The sequence below is a fragment of the Miniopterus schreibersii genome (genome assembly GCF_964146895.1).
Source record: "Miniopterus schreibersii genome assembly, chromosome: 5".
Lineage (NCBI taxonomy): Eukaryota > Metazoa > Chordata > Mammalia > Chiroptera > Miniopteridae > Miniopterus > Miniopterus schreibersii.
This window is the reverse complement of record NC_138106.1, coordinates 46345132-46362643: the sequence shown is the minus strand read 5'-3', so window position 1 is coordinate 46362643 and position 17512 is coordinate 46345132. Positions and strand designations below refer to the sequence as shown.

The 17512-nt window shown below is 46.9% G+C and overlaps 1 protein-coding gene across 1 annotated transcript in view; it reads right to left on the bottom strand.

The window, feature by feature from the left end:
- HEG1 (heart development protein with EGF like domains 1) overlaps nucleotides 1-17512 on the bottom strand; it is a gene marked incomplete at its 5' end in the record, with an annotated part of 78076 nt that overhangs the window by 10744 nt on the left and 49820 nt on the right. Inside the window, 6 exons of the mRNA XM_081137616.1 lie at nucleotides 2395-2482; nucleotides 5839-5876; nucleotides 6034-6076; nucleotides 10711-10845; nucleotides 14988-15148; nucleotides 15387-15445. Of these exons, the coding sequence (XP_080993742.1) occupies nucleotides 2395-2482; nucleotides 5839-5876; nucleotides 6034-6076; nucleotides 10711-10845; nucleotides 14988-15148; nucleotides 15387-15445 (524 nt within the window). The remainder of the gene's footprint in view (nucleotides 1-2394; nucleotides 2483-5838; nucleotides 5877-6033; nucleotides 6077-10710; nucleotides 10846-14987; nucleotides 15149-15386; nucleotides 15446-17512) is intronic.

The window sequence follows — 17512 nt, the reverse complement described above, 5'->3', positions numbered from 1 at the left end:
CTCCATTTCATTTAGCTCTTTTTCTGGAGACTTCTCTTGTCCTTTCGTTTGGGCTTGTTTTGTTTTTTTTTGTTTCCCCATTTTGGCTGCCTGTTTGGGTTTGTTTCTATGTATTAGGTAGATTTGCTAGGATTCTCAGTCTTTTTGGAGGGTCTCTGGTGCAGGCCAATGTCAGACGCAGTTTGTGACTGGCCCTGAGTACCCTGTTTGGAGCTATCAACAACCGTCCACTTGAGGTCTCCCCTCCTGGGGCTGGGTGCATTTGGACAGGACCAAGATGCACACCAAAGTCTGCTTTTCCAAGGCCCGGGTCCAGAATCAGATCAGGCAAAGACTCAAAGCACTCTGAGTTCTGCCTCTGCCTGCAGACTAATTAATCTGATTCTCTTAATGAGCCTCAGTCTGTAGAAACTCCACAGGGTGGGGCTGCTGATTGTTATCAGTCTCTTAATAAACCTCATGCTGTAGAAGCTCCTCTGGGTAGTGAAGAGGTTTTCTAGCAGGGTAGGGCAATTGCTTCCCCCCCGACCCCCCCTCAGCAAAAGCTGCTTGGAAGGTAAATGTCCACCTGAGAAAAATGTCCTCTGCAGTATAGGGGAATGACTCGGCACAGGAATCCAGAGGGGTGCCTTCTGATCTCTATCTCCAGAACCCACAACCCTAGATTCTCTTCACACAGCTCCAGTCCACTCTGGCCTCCCTCAGCTGGAGCCCAAGGTAAGTGGCTGCACACAAAACTTTGTGCGTTGGCTCTTTAAAAGGGTGGCTGCATTTCCAGCCATCTCTCCCTGGCCAACAGAAACCCGGCTGCTTTTCACAGCCAGATGTTATATGGGCACCTTTCTGAGTTCTGGTGCTCTTAGCTGGGAAGCCCAGCCTGGGGTTTAGGTCCCAGAGTTCTCAGTGGGAAACCCCCACAGCTGAGCTGTCCCTCCAGACCTTCAGCTGCTGCCTGTGGGAGCCTGGCCAGCTCTCTCATGCCTCCGTACTCCCTACCAGTTTCTATGCAGTCTCCACTTTTCCTCCTTGGTTATGAGGGTGCTCTCCAGCTCGTCTTCAGTTGCAGTTGATTCCGGATGATTTTCCTATATTTTAGTTGTAATTCCAGTTTGGTCCCAGGAGAGTGTCAGTGTAGCTTCCACTCAGTCTGCCACCACCTTTAATCTCCCATTGGTTGATTTTTGTATGTGCCCTGACCAGTGATTGAACTTGCAACCTTGGCGATGCTCTAACCCAACTTAGTTACCCAGCCAGGGCCTTTTTTTTTTAAAATAGCCATCCTAGTGGGTATAAGGTAGTATTTCATGATGATTTTGATTGCATTTCCCTGATGGCTAATGATGTTGAGCATCTTTTCATGTGCCTACTGGACATTTGTGTATCTTCTTTGGAGAAATGTCTTTTCAAGTTCTTTGCCCATTTTTAAATTGAATTGTCTTTTTATTATTGACTTGTAAGAATTCTTTACATATTCTAGATACAAATCCCTTATTAGACATATGATTCATTTGCAAATACTTTCTCCCATTCTGTGGGCTGTCTTTTCCCTTTCTTGATAGTAATCTTTGAAGCTGAAGGGGTTCAGAACAAGTCTCCCCAGAATGTGCCACTTTGACATGCAGACAATTTTGAGCTGAAGACAATCAAGGCCAGAAAGACTCACTTTAGCTGCCTAAAAGAATTTAGATAGAGGGCTTGGTCCAGAAAGAGAGCCATCACCAGAGGTAACTACAGAGTATGGGCTAGGTGTGGCAAGCTGTGGGGGAGCTCAGCAGGGCCTGTTTGTTCAAAGTCCTCTCTGTGTCCCATTGTCTCTGCATCCCATTTTCTCTGCATGGCATGGCTAAAGCTGGTTGATGAAACATTTGCTCTTTCCATCTTCCTGTAAATCACTTTCCTCCCCTTTGAAGTCGCAGATCCCTACCCCTTTCTCATAGTTTAGGACAGTACATAAGCCTCAAATGCCTGACTAACTGTGGGTCTCATATTCTTATGTGCCACCACCCACCCCCGACATACATAATTAAATTTCTTTTTCTCCTGTTAATCTGTCTTACATTAATTTGATTATTAGATCACTCAAAGAACCTAGAAGGGTAGAGAAAATTTTTTTCTTCCCTACATAGCAAAGTTTTTAATTTAGATGCAGTCCAGTCTATCCTTTTTATTGCTTGTGCTTCTGGATATTCCTTGTTAGTAAAGAAAATAACTGTCTTTTTCTCTCCTCCAATGGCACTACCTATCAAGAATCTCCTTTTCTCCCTTCTTTAATGGTTCAGTCATACATTATGATTTAATGTTGTAAACCACCCCAAACATCCCTTAAGAGTAAAAATTGGCCCTTGCATAGCACACACAGAGAAACAGAATTAGAATGTGAACTCCATCACTCACCGGCAACAGGTGACAATCAGTGCGATGCCGAGGATCAGCAGAAGCCCACCTCCTGCTGCTGCAATCACCACAGTGATAAGCTGATAGGCTAAACAGGTTTAAAAAAAAGTAGACTGGTAAGAGGTGATGAGTGAATAAATGAATACACAAGAATGGTCCTCCTCCCCACCCCACAGCCACCTGTGCCTCAGCTGGTGATCTCATCTGTCACTTCCTGGGCCCCCAGCAAGGGCTCCTCGGGGTTAGTTCTACATTTTCTTTCTCAGAGGGCAGCAGAATTTGCCACCCCCAAAAATGCCTCTTTCGCATATTTATTATTTTTGAGAAACTGCAGACATAGGAGAAGCTCTGAAAACTGAGCATTATTTACTGGTCTGTAAGGGAAATTTACATTAGAAAGGTGGCCTGCACCAGGAATAGAGCTATTAGCAGAGACAACCTTTTCATCTGAGAGACTTACCTACATGGCAGGGAAGCTATTGTTTACCAAATATTTCCTCTTCTCACCCTGCCATGAACTGTCTTCCCCTGATCTGCAGCCCCAGCCCCCCAGCCCCACCCTTAGCTCAGGAGGGTACATTAGCTTCAGTCATCTGGGCTGCCTTTGAACCTCATCTTGTGGGACTCCCATGTGCACATATGTAATTAAAATTTTCTTTCACCTATTAATATATTTTATTATGGTGATGCTTGGGGGTGTCAGTGAAGAACATAGAAGAGTAGAGGGAAAATTATTTTTCCTCCCCTACACTGTTCTGAGTAAAGTTCCTCTTTCTCAGCCACTCCTACAATGGTGGCTCCCAAATTGCACTTGCAGACCAGCCCTGATGACATTTTCACCAACCCAGGGTAAACAGAAAAATAAAGGAGATGTATAAATTTTTCAAAAACTAAATCTATTCGGTTTTAATCACTGTTCTGTCTTCTAAGACTCTGTCCTTCCTATTTTTTTCTCACTTAATATGTGTGCATTTTATTATGTGTAAATAATGCCTCCAGTTAAATTGGTTTTTAAAAAGTAATAGGATCTTTTCTTGGTTACTTCCCATCCTTTGGTGTTGTTTCTTAGATTTTTTAACTTATAGTGATAGTAAATATAAAATAAAACTAAGGTGATCAGAGCCCTGTTATTTGGCACAAAACACTGAGTGACAAGCCAAGGCGCCATCGCTACAGAGAGGGATGAAGTTCAGGTGATACCAATTCATTAACCAACACCCAGGGCTGGTCTGAGATCTCAGGGAAAGGGGCAGATGGCAGGTGCTGTTTGTTATCAGCCACTATTAACAGCTTGGGAACACTACAACTAATAGAGATATCAAAGTCATAAAGTGGTTTTCACACACCATCACTGAATTAACAGACGTCACCAACAAAAAGGGGCCGGGAGCTAGCCTCCATCCAAACAGCAGTGTGTCCCCTGCTGGATAGGAGAGCAATTTGGATAAACAGAGATGAAAAAGAAGTCTTAGATCAGAGAGAAGTCCTGGGTGCTTCCAAGACCCCACACACATAATGGGGAGACACAGAAACTTACAGAATAGTCCAAGGACATAGGGGCTTATCATCTCCAGACATTTATGGCATTTAATAATCTCCAAAAAAAAAAAAATCACTAACTGCCACTTAGAACAATGCCATGCATTCACTCCCCTTTCTTCAACCCTTTCTTGGGCTTTCCCGTATGTTCATTTCCCTCTACTGAATACTCTTCCATTCACTGAGAAATAGGAAGCATTTTTCAGTGAAAACTATTTAGGAAGCTGTTTGACCAAAGCAGGTCTGAGGTACTGGCTCATCCTGGGAGAGCCTGTCAGGGCCCAGAGTGCCCAGAAGGACTTGGCAGATAGCCTCTCTCCCCTCTGTTCCCTGGCTCACCCCAGAGCTGCTGCAGCTCCACACTCCTCACCGGTCTTGTTCGTTCATTCTTTCTTTGCCATCTGATGGGACTATATTCCAATAAGTTCCTTGCAAATGTGATACAACTCTGCTGTAATCTCCTCCCTCGCTTAAATTATTCTTTATTAATTATATTATCTAAGCCTCTTTTTTGTTGTTTTTAATTCTCACAGGAGGATATTGTTTCCATTGCTTTTCAGAGAAAGTGGAAGGGAGGGGGAGGAGAGAGAGACAGGGAGAGAGAGAAACATCGATGTGAGAAAGACACATTAATTGGTTGCCTCCTGCACGAGCCCCAACCAGGATTGAGATAGAGCCTGCAACCGAGGTACATGCCCTTGGCTGGAATCAAACCCGGGACCCTTCAGTCGAGGGCCGACGTTCTAACCACTGAACCAAACCGGCCAGGGCAAGCTTCTGTGTTTTTAATACTTCTAATGTCACAGCATAAGGTCCACAGGCTTGTGGTGCAGTCACTACTGTGAGTTCTACAACCATGTCTTCTAAAAGGCTATACCATTAGTTCGAGTCTTCATTCCAGCATTCGGTGAACAGGTCTCAAATGTCATATGTTTTGCCTGACTACTCAGCCTCCATTTTCCACATGGAAAAGTCCTAGGTGTTCTCTGGTTTATTCTTGTGTGCAAGTCACTTCTGTCTCTGATCAGTTTAACGACACTCTATATTCTAGCAAATTATCGAATGTGATGGGGGGGGTCAAGGGAACCTCTGATTTATAGCTGGTTGGTCATAAGTACTGGAGGCCTGAACTTGGGATTGGTGTCTGAAGTGGCGGCAGTTTTGTGGAACTGAGCCCTTTCCCATGGGAGGTCTGAACTTACCCTGGGTAATGTCAGAATTGGTTGGTATGGAGAAAACCCCCACATATTTGGTGTTAGAAGTGTTGTGAGTAAAAATCAGTTCATGGTAACACGGAATACCATTTAGTGTGTGATACTTTGGGTCCATCTTAATGAATGTCTGCACTTAAGTCGTTTCACGCTGTCCTCAGGGACTGCTAAAGCTGACAGGGCTACTTAAAAACAAACATTAATTCTGTGAGCTCCTCCCTCTCTGTTCAATATGACTCTAAATATAGTTGCTCCTAGAAGTACTTCCCTAGTCTTTCTCTTAGGCTGTCTACTGTAACCTCTTGCTAGGTTGCAGTCAGGATAAATAAGACGACCAAAGTCACCAGTAATCCTACATGGATATTTAATTCCAAATCTCTAGAGTCTGGTCTGAGTGGCTCCATGCTGAGTACTCCAAGGGAGTGTATACTCAGGATTGAATTTGTTTTATTATTTCATTTAACTTATTATTTATGCTCAAAAAAAGTACATAATGAAACTTACTAAAAGAAAGTTTATGAGCAAAGAAAATATCATCAAGGACATAAAATGCAACGTAGACCACTGGGGAACAGGAACTGGGGAATTTAAACACAGTAGAGAAAATCATGTCTACTTTTGGTTTAAGTAAACTTAGAATATAGACTGTTGGCATGTTTATAGAATAAAGGACAAAGCTATCCTGCATACTTACGGTTTCCACAGTTGAGACCACCAAGGCCAAACGGGCAACTGCAAATGAACAAAGAGAAAGTACAAGAATTGGTTTCAAATCTCAAAAGAAATTGAGGCCATTTACTACATAATTTCTAAATTAGGTTTGTAACAAATTCATCAGAATAAATGAACACGGAGCCTACTTCATACAGGTTCGTTTTCAAGAGCTTACCTCATACAGGTTTCGTTTTCAAGCCGATAGCCATCTTCACATGCTGAAAGAGGAAAGGACGGTCCATGAACGTGGCTACTTCCCTCAGCCCAAATTGACAGTTAATTAAGCACCAGACACCCTAAAGTCCACAAGAATATTCTAGAACCAGAAGGCCACAAATAGCTTTAGAATTATCTGTTATCTGGGCTAAATACTGTTGTCAGCTCAACTCATAATTTTACCCCCGCCCCCCAAATTTTTAACCTCTTTGTGGCTCTCAGTTTCCCTTCTATAAAGAGTAAATAATAATAATAATAATAATAATAATATCATCTACCTTATAGTTTCTTGGAGGGGATCAAGTAAAATAAGGCATGCAAATGGCTTAGCACAGTGTCTGACACACAGCAACCACCAAATAAATTTTTAAAATTATGTTCCAACAAATGCAATGCCCTCTGGAGACTCCCTGTGGCCCCCGGGCAACATCATACACACAAAGACAAGCGCTTCACCTTTTTCTTATTAATCCTCACCCAAGGATATTTGTTTTTTTCATTGATATTTTTAGAGAGAGTGGGAGGGAGGGGGAGAGACACAGAGAGAAAAACATCGATGTGAGAGAGACACATCCGTTGGCTGCCCCGACGTGCCCGAGTGGGGCCAGGGCCAGGGTTCTGAGATCCTTCAGTCTGCAGGCAACGCTCTAACTACAGAGCCAAACCGGCTAGGGCACGCTTCACCTTCTTTAAGTCAAACCTTTAACCTGCTGCTGGCCCCGTGGCTCCCTTCCATGAGGTGGTAGGTGGCATCCTCTGGGCTATGCTCCAGTGGGTGCCTCCGTTTTCACAATAGCAGCTCCCCCTACAGTCTTTGCAGCGGGATCTCTAGATGAGCCCTAACTGGCATGTCACCCAAGAGCATAACCTTGCACCCTCTGGTGGTGCTGCTCACGGACACTGCTTCCCTGAAGGTCTGTGTGTGGCCCAGCCATCCCCCTGAATCAGCAGTTCCTGAATTTACTGGGTCACAGAACACTTTCAACACTACAATCAGCTGACAGAATGCCATGAGCTACAACACATGCTTGGATGGAAGCAGACAATAAAAAATGGCCCCCTAGACAAATCCATTGCTGCATGGAATGATAAAAATTTGATTTGTGATTAAAGTCCGGTATACACTGCATAAAAAAATCCTGGGTAACAGCAGGTATGAAGTGCAGAGCAGAGCTCCCTGCACACACAGCCTACGTGCTAGCTAATGGTGAGCTGTGATGCCAGCAGCGGCAAGGCCGGGAAAGGAGAGGGGCGGGCCCTGCAGGCAGGGAGGAGAGATCTCGCAGACTTCCCACACCCTCCCTTACAGATTAATGCGTAATAATGTTAACTACATAGATGTGCTTAATGGTGTTCTTCCTTCTATTTTTTAATGTTAGACATTAAATGTTCCTAGCATCTGCTTTGTAGTCACACACCGCAGACACATAACTAGAGTTTTGTAGAGCGGTTTGGAAAACACTGTTTTAAACAACCTACAATTGTCTCACAGCCTATTGTGAAAGCTGGACTGCGTGGTTTGACTCCATGGAATCGCTTTTCCTGAGCCACATATTCTTGTATTCAGGGCTGTCTGGTATAAGCAGCAGCCCTGAGCAGGTCCTGATGGTATCAACTGTGGGATGTCATGGACAACACTGCCACAATACCTCCTGATGGGGACACCCCAGAGATGCTTCTCTCGGGCCCAGGGGCTAGGAAGATGGGAAGCTCCTGAACAGCTGCACTTTACTTTATGGTCCCCGCCTGTTTTCAGAATCACGCTTCTCTATTTGCCTCAGTGACCAGGGAGCTCAGAACTTGGGTGAGCGGCCTACCTTTAGCAAACATGCAGGACCTGATGGTCTACCTTTCTGCAAAGTCGCTTTCCTTCTAGCCTCAACAAAGAAGTCATTTTATTTCTCCTTAACCTGATTTACCTTTTAAATTAAATCTCATTTGGTTACATGAATTTTCATTAGGGGTTTCAATTCTTTTTCCACAAGCAGGTAGGGCATCATCACGTTCCAGGAAAGAAGGAGGAACAAGGCCCTCCCGAGTGCTCCACGCCTGGGTTAGGCGGGGCCTTCTCTAAGGAACAAGCTAAGCACTCCTGCCTCCCAGTGGAAAGCAGCTTGTGTGGCAGTCTTCATGCTGTGGCAGGTCATGGAAGCTGCTGCTGGGTGACCCATGGCTCTGTCTGCAGGGCAGTTTGCTGGCATCCCCAGGGACTCAGCAGGCTGATGTCACCCCAGTCTGTCCTATGTAAACACTTCTTCCTGGAAATGTCTTTACATCAGATCTCCCCACCCAATCCTCATCTGCTGGGTGGGGGCTTTGCACCCTGTGACTGTCATCCAGCCACAGGTAAGGCCTGGCTGTCGCCCTGCCTGCAGCTGATGGGCTGGGCTGTTTTCATTCAGCTCTGGAAAAATTCTGACTCCTGATACAATATTTCTTTATTTCAAATGGGCTCATTTGGTCATTCATCGAAGACTGATGCTACTGTGGGCATGGCGCTGTTCTAGGGCTCTTGGTGGAAAACCTTGTCATGGGCACTCCAGTGCACCTCATCGCCACCCCTTGTAATTTTATGACAGTTGGAAAGTCTGGTAAAACACTGTATGTGAGATACTAAGAGTGTATGTGTATACGACAGAGAATGATACAGCCCTGCTAATGCACAGCTGTGAACTGCAGGGATTTAGAAAACACACTCACACCTCTATCTTCTATTTATACAGGGGACTGAGCCCTGATTTGCAGTGTCCAAAGGGGACTCATTTTAAATACCCCTGTGCTCCAGCACCAATGGCCAGAAGATGTCACTGCTAACCCATTAGAACCCAGTTGACAGGGCTGTGACCCAAGGTGATCCTACCTGTACTCATCAGAGGCCTGATAGCCACAGGCGAAAATCTAATCAAGGAGGATACTGCAGAAATGAGGCTTCACGGGCCCTGGGCAACAAGCCCACAAGCTACCCAAGGTTTCTTTATGCTACTTTTTGGGTCATCCTGGATAAACACAGATTGCTGGTGCCTGTGCCATTGCATCTGAAAAACCTCTGATGGCTCTGCTATCGCTAATGCTACTCTGTAAGCGACGCAAATATGAAACCACCGACTTGGAAGTAGAGGGGAAGTGGCTCAGGCCAGCCGGAGCAGAAGTGGCAGGGCCATTCTGGAGGCCACCAGAGGCACGGTGTATGGGGGCCGGCACTCCTACAACGCCCACACTTCTGCCCACCTTCCGTTTCCCTCCGGCCGGCTGCACAGTGCCCCAGCAGATGGATTTTAGCAGAGGTGACCTTCCCACATGAAGTGGGGCTCAATGGCCCAGTTTCTAAGAAGGGGGAGGAACACTTTGCATTAACCAGATGAGACGAAATTAGGAAGCATTGTCTCTTTGTATCCAGGCGGCAGCCTGACACGTGCTGAGAAATGCTGTGAGGCTGCCAGGTGTCAGGGCGGCTGCCCGTCGCGGAGCACTGGCCCTCTTCTCAACAGCCGCCGCAGGGCCTGCGTGCAAAGCGCAGGATGTGCACTTTCAAAGCCCTTTGTACGTGAACCTAAGCCACAGGGTCTCAAGTTCAGGATGAGAGTGCTACCCTGAAATGTATTTGCATCCTCTCCTGACAGAATGAGTCCTCTAGCGGGCAGTCCTGCCAGGTACAAGTGGCATGTCACCTCTCCCAGGTATGTGATTTTACTCAGATTCCAGGATACCTGTCACCAGCAGGTGCTGACGGAGCAGGAAAAGTAAGCCACACTCATTCTAATGTGATGCGGTGGTTAAAGCTACATTCTGGCATCTGCATTGCGGTTTCCCTGGTGATTGCGCTACAGCAGCCTTCATAAGTCAGGTACACAGCGCTCTGGACTTGGGCTCATTTATGTTAAAGCTTTACACTCACTGAGCAGCCTTTAATCTCAAACTAAATGAATTTAAGCCTCACCTAAAAGGTTTGCAGAATGAGCTTTCTCACCTCAAACACTTTATGAAACCTTTAAAACTAAGACTCGTCTATTCAACAACCTGGGTAAAATACAAGAGCAAATGTGGATAGCTTACAAAGTGCTGCCATGTATACTGCCTTCTCTAATTCTTAGTCTATCCAATGAAGTATCACTACGCCCATTTCACAGAAGAGGAAACTGAGATTCAGGGAAGTGAAGTGACTGGCCTAAGATCATACATGGTGAGGCCCCGGTGGGCTCTGAGCCACGTCGCTGAGCCTCATCGGGACTCTGTCTACTGGGCCACAGCTGCTGCTGAAAGGTAGAGCCTGACTCCATGACTGTATTACCATTTTAAAAGATTAGCATACAATAGAATAAAGCTTTGGGAATTAAAACAAAAATTTTTCTAACTTTCTTCAAGTGGAAAAAAAAAAGAAAAAAAAAGAAAAGGCGTTGCCGTCACAGGCATTCCATTCTCTTTCTTTTCCTTTGAATCCAGGGGCTAGCCAGCGAGAGGTCAGAGATAATGCTATTATTCCAAGGAGATAATGTATTCTAGCCTGCTGTGAGCAAAATAACAAGAACTGTTACCCCGAGTTTAGAACAGGCACACCGAGAGCAGGAAGAGAGCCCCGGCAGAGAAAAGCATCTATCCTGTCCCAAGCTGGGCCGCACAGCCCCGGGAAGCTGCGCACCTCGGCAAGAGTGGTCCATCTTGTTGAACTGGAAGTAGCCTGACTTGCACTGACACAGCGCCACACCGTCCAGGTCAGTGCAGATGGACGTCTCCTTGTCACACTCCGGAGTCTTCCGCTTACACAAGCTGCCCGCTGGAATGGAAAAACAAAACAGTGAAACAAAACCAAACCTCCTCCACGCCAGACCTTAAGATGCCTGAACTTTCTATTTCAAGAGGCTCCGAGAACAGGTTTCCAAAAAGCCTGCCTGGTGCACACTCCTTTCAGAAGCCTGTTCTGCCTCTGCCACTCCTCCCCCGTGTTGGCCCCCAGGCCAGTTTACAGCATGGCACGAGTTGGAGAAACCCAGGAGAAACAGGGTGCTGCTCCCAACTCCAGCACCCACTGCAAGTATGGCCCTCCAATGTGTGGTATCTTCTTGTGTAAGGTCTGCAGTGGGGAGATCAACACATACCCAGAAGCTGTGACCACACCCCTCGGAGGAAGCCGAGGGGTCAGACCCTGCCTCGAGCTGAAGGTGTCTCAGCTCACTGTTTGTGCAGCCCAGGGGGTGCTCCTGTGGAGGGTAGCTTGCTACCTAAGATAGATGATCCCAAGGGGAGATGTGGAAGATAATCTGCTCTCCAGGGGCTCTAGTTTAATTATGTCCCCTGTCTGCCTCCCCACTACATTGACTATGTCTTCAGGCTTACTCATCTCTGGATCTTCAGCACCTCACACAGAGACTGGCCCACACACGATGCCTGATACACGCATGCTGAAGGTGCCGTCAGACCACCAGTCACCGGGTCACCAGGAGAGACAGGCAGGCCAAGAAGGAATGTATCTTTCAGGCTTTCTACCTCCTTCACTGTAAGGCCTTATTTCTTCCATGTGTATCCACCTGGCTGTGTCCAGCCCTAGGCACGTGGGGGCCACATTCATTTCATGGATGACAAAGAACTACTTCATTTTTATCAAAAAGCATTCAAGTTGGGCATGTGGCCCTCCCTGAGGTTGTATACACTCTCTGAGACTGTATACAGCAGAAACAATGAGGGTGCATTTTACCATCTAAGATAAGCCCAGCAAAAAAAAGACACATGTAATTGGGGTACACAGACAATAGAACAAAAATATGAAACCAACTGGAGAGTTCGTAAGCAGTGACTTATTTAGAACTGTGTACAGGGCAAGGCAAGTCTGGTATATGCTGCTGTTGTTGGCAGACAAGGGCAAGTTCAGAAAGGGGGGAGAGCCGTGGAAGGGCAATGTGTATATCGTGCAGTGAGGATGGTCTCCCTTCTCCCACCTTAAGGAAGACACCAACCTATTCAGAAACTAGCTCTTCACATGGCAAAACTGACCCTGCCTAGGCAGGTTCTGGTGATGGGAGCTGAAGCCCACACGGGTTGTTGGGGGTGGGGGAGTAGGGTGGGGGGGGTCCCAGCACCAGCCTCCTTTTCTGAGACCTGAGAGCTTGGGACCTGGTGGATGGCCTGGTCACAGGGAGGTAAGTTTAGGACACAATTTTAGTTCTCAATGCCGAGCTTCCTGTCTTTATCAGTGGAAGCTGATGTGCTAAGTCAGAACCCTGTTTGTGTGTGTGATCGAATTTCCTTTGTTTATTGTGAAAAGTTTATATTTAAGGGAGAAAAATAAAAAATGGAAAATCTCACTGAGCAAACACTGCAAAGCTGGCACCAGAGAGGTTCTAAAACCCTGCAATCCCTCATCTATACTTTCTGAAGGTGCTGCCAGTCCTCGAGCCTTAATCTGAAGAAATACCTCCAGGGCCAAAGGCTGCCTGTCCAGCACCAGCCTTGTCCAGCAGCCAGCCTAAGGTGCCTGGTCTGATTAGATATTTTCTGGAAACCAATGTCATGTTTTCCTTTCATCCTGCCCCTTAATCCAGCGCTAGAAAACGACTCGCCCGGTGGAAGCAACCCTTCCTTGCACAGAAGCAGATTCATGGGGACACAAGGGAAGCTGGCCCTGGCCCTGGCTCTGCCCCTGCAAAAGAGGAGTTGCAATCCTAAAATTCCTTGAAGAGCAGTCTACCATAAATCCATCAAATGGAACCATGCAGAATCCCATTTTCATCTGAAGCCTGGCGATGTGATTTTTCTACATCCACAGTTCCCATGGTCCTTCCTGGGCATAACATCCGCCAGACAATGAGAACTTACATAAATCCAAGGCTGAGACACTACCAGGGGGATTTCCAAGGACTCTAAACCTCTGGAGACACGAGAGCTGTGGGGTTCTAAAAGGCCAGGAAGTAGGTATTTTGTGAATTGAAGGGTAAAAACCTGCCTTCCCAATGGCTGCATCCAGAGTAGCGGGCATGGCCTAGATGCTGGAAACCCCCAGATGTCAGCCTGAGAGCTCCTGCTAGTCATGCCTGCCTCCTTAGCACTCAGAAAGGTGAGCGATAGACCAAGCTGGGTGTGTTGGCAAAACCTGGAATTCAGAATAGAGAAGTGAGCCTGCACTGAGCCCAGATGCCTGGCTGTCTTTGTTTTCACAGGCTCTGAAGGGAGGTGAAGCATGGGGACCAGCACGTGTGAGGATGAGGGGCTATGTATGTGGGATCTCTCTCTATCTTAGTCTCAATTTTGCAGTGCTCTAAAAAAAAATTCAAGTCTTAAAAAAAAGAAAAGAAAAAGAATGGGACCTCAGCAAGGAAAACAAGTTTTCCCATGAGCCTCACACATCCAAGCTGGGAGAGTGGGAGTCAGAGAGTGGGCAGGGCTGCTCTGAACAGGGCCTTACCAAGCCAAGTATCTGGCCACGTGACCTGAAAGGCACGAAATGCATTTAGTGGGGACAAAAAAAGTAACCTTACACAATGCCGACCACATAGGATGTACTCAGTAAGTGTTCAGTGAATTGAAAGGTTTCCTTCCTACTTGCTGGGGAGGGCAAACTGGGACGCTTGAATCACAAAAAAAAACAAAGTAAAACCTAAGAGCTCTCGCCTCAGAGTTTAGAGCACAGCCTACTGGGGCAAGAATGTTTAAGCTAATTCCCCAATGATGCTGAATGATAGCAACTACAACTTCAGAAAGTTTAGCCAGAGGCATGGATGCATGGGACAGACTGGCAGATCTCCGAGGGGAGGAGAGTGAGGGGGTGACAGGAAGAGATTAACCAAAGAACTTACATGCATATATGCATAGCCCGCGGACACTGACAATAGTGTGGTGAAGGCCTGGGGTGGGGCAGGGGCTCAGTGGAGGGGGAAAGTGGGGGGGAAATAGGGGACACCTATAATACTGTCAACAATAAAAAAAAATACTTAAAAAAAAAAAGCATAGCTAGCCCTGAAATAGGCCAAAGATGCGGCATCTATCCCAGAGTGAAAGGCTTAACTCCTGGCTCCCAGGCTCTCCCGCACGCATTGAGCCCTGACCCAGCGGGAAAGTCCTGGATCTACCAGCAGACAACGCACCAAACCCGCTCAGGTCCAGCGTCTGGGCACCAGGTGGGAGGTCCACACAGATTCCACATCCTAACTGTGTGGAGAAAAGAGCTTAGCAGAGCCTGCTTTGATCACTCATGAGATGGCAGCAGGGACAAGCCCCCTTTGCAAGGAAGCACTTTGATTCCAGCAGTTCTCCCATCCCAGAGACAACACCTCCCCTCTAAGACCCACATTTGCCTTCCAAACTTGTCTCGAATCCCTTTCTTCATCTGCTTTCGTCTAGATGCACTGTAGAAGCTTTTGACAAAACAGACAAAGCAGGAACAAGAATAGGGAGATTATCCTGAACGACACCGGCGCTGGTCTATATCAGCCTGGTCTTGTTTTTGTGTATCGGTGATTTGCAAACAAACAAAAATGACCGATAATACCGCACAGGCTTTCTTTCCTCGATGGTATATGACAATGAGGGTTTGGGGTATTGACAAGCAGGTACATTCTGCGTGTGAATGTCTGTCTCCCTAGAGAGAGTAGGGACTTTTCAAGGGAGAGAAGAGTGATTTCTGCTTCTTTACATCAGCTCCTGTGTAGGAGTAGACGGGGCAGCAGGCCAAGGAGCAGGCAACTGCAAGACTGTGTGTGTGTGTGTGTGTGTGTGTGTGTGTGCACGCATGCGAGCAAGCGCCCCCTCCCACGCGAATGTACAAAGGTGCACACACACAAAGGTCTTCTGCTTAACATCCATTTCAAAGACAGCCTGCTCTCTGAGGAGCTCTACTTGGACCTGAGCCCTGAATGCCTTACATTTCTATTTCAGGTGTGTGCCTAACCGTATGGGCCGGGTCCTCCCGGAGGGCCATTCTCTCACCTCTAAAGATACGCCTCTGAGATCCCAGGAGCTGGCAGACCTCAGCAGAGGACCTGCAGGAGTTGACACATATCTGCATCCCGTCAGCCAGGTCAAACAGCGTCACGTTGGAGGCCAGGGAGAAGGTGGTCTGCAGTGACAGGACCACGGCGCTGGGCTCTCTACAGGCAAAGTGTGTAGGTTTTTAATTGCTCTAAAATGATATGTGGGCCCCAAGGCTTTTGAAAAATGAGTGTCATCTCCATTGTCCAGTGAGGGAATGGGACAGCATGAGATCCAGTGACTTTGGCCCTGGGTCACCCTGTGGTTTGGTCAAAACAGGGCCCAGTTTTATTGCTGCCACCCATGTACAAATATCCTCTCCTTTCTACAGACTGGTTCACAAGCCAATGTACTTACCTAGAAGCATGAACTGTGGATCGGGTATAACCAGGTAATGTCGAAAAGCACATATTTAACTGAAAGGAAGAACAGGTAAATTAACTGTGGATTAGACAAAAGCCTTAGACCTGGAACCAATTTCCTATTTTCAGTATGAAACAGGCATCTTCCAGCCATCAACTTATCAGCAGGGGGCTTTACAGAGGAGTGGTGTCCTTTTTGTGTTCCCTCTTAAATGCCTTCCTGGGCTTATTCTGTTGTTCTGCGAGTACAAAGGGAGAGAGGCAGCTAGTGAATCAGTGGGGAAAGTCTTGGCAGGAAGGGATGTTCGGAACAGCGCCCTTGGATGCAAAACATCTTCAAAGCAGCAGATCTCTTCTAAGATACAGGGTTTCAAAAAACTCAGAGGCAACTGTTTATTTGGACTTCACATAGTGAACGAGCCTCATGGAAAGGCTGGTTCCTTTCAGCTGCCCCAGGTCTGGCAGGCCCCGCGAGGACCCCTCCTAATCTACAATGAGCTGACCTAACTCAAAGATAGGTCCTCTTCAAACAGGCTCTCCATGGGAAATTACATTATGTGGGTCAAGAAGCCTTTTGTTGAGAACAAATTAAGAGCGACTCTGCCTGTGTTTGCCTTGTGCCCTCAGAGACAGCAGGAAATCCCTCAGGGAGTAAAGAGAGTACCATGCCTGCTTCCCTGTTCCCCCTACATTGGGGCTGGAGATTCCTTTTATGCAGCAGAGGGTCTCAATACCTTGACCGGTGCAGACCCACCTGGCTTCACAGCCCATGGGGAAGATACATCTCACTCTTCAGAAGATGGATTCAAACGTGGGATGTCATCAGACCCTTTGTGGCCTTGTATGACACCCCTTTATATTTTGATAAGCAATGATTTATTATAGCATTAGTACTTAGGCACCCCCCCCCTCCCCCCCGTAACAGGAATGGCACATTTCAGAATAGAATGGCATCCTGGGAAAGGCCACCTGAGTGGCTTCTGCAGTCACTGCCTAAATCTTTAATATTCCCTGGGGTGGGGATGTCACTTCACTAATAAATTATCCGTGGATACTGGGTAAAGCTTAACAAGTCAGAGCAGTCACAAACACTGTGGAATGGGAAGGACTGCACCCGTGCACGGGGTTCTAAGGCCCTGTACTGTCTTAGAAGGAAATACTGACCAACAGCACAACCAAGGGGCAGGTGTGGTGGAGTGACAAGAACACCTGGTGTCGGGCTAGAAGATGTAAGAATAGACATAAAACCCACTGTATAATAAAGAATTAAACCTTGCCCAAAGAGAGGCCTGGCCCTTGGCTCCTGGGAGGTAATCTCTAAGCTTTTGGAATGGCCTGCCTTTGTTTACTTGGAGGACTGGGCCACTCCAGATAGTCTAGGAACGTGATTTATGGTGAGGGCTTTGAGTTATATGGTATCCCCTAGACCTCCAGAGGGGCTGGAGACTGAGGTCAGCCATGTGGGCAGTTTACTATGTCTACATATTGGCTCTAATTTTAGTATATGTGCTGACGAAGCAAGCACTACGTTTTGGCAGTAAACCCCAAGACTCAGGTAAGCGTCCCTGGCTGGCAATAGTCCGTGACTATTATACACATCATCGCCAAGAGGAGTTAGCACTGTCCGTGTCTCCATGGGGGAGAAGGCAACTGAAACACCACATCTGGAAGCCTCCTGGATTCTGCCCCATGCCTCTCTTCCCTTGGCTGATTGTAACCTGGATCCATTCACTGTAATAAACCATAACCTCAGTGTAAAAGCTTTGGGAAAGATCTGTGAGTCCTACTGAATTATCAGATTTGAGGGTGGTCTGGGGATCCCCAAACTTGTAACTGGTGTCAGAAATGAGAGTGGTCTGGTGGACTGTTCCCTAACTTTGTACCTGCTCTGTGTGAGCTCAGGCAATGTCATCGACTTCCCGAGCCTCTTAGTTTACCACCTGTAAAGGTGTCTGCAGTACCTCTTACAGAAGTGAGGCACCTGTCAAATACCTGCCACAGAGCAGATGCTCGGCCGATACGGAAACAGAACTGGAAGCTAAATTCTACGCAAATAAAACCCACAGTCCTGTAAACTCCTAGAGGTTGTGGCTAACACATTAACTCTCACCCATAAAGAAC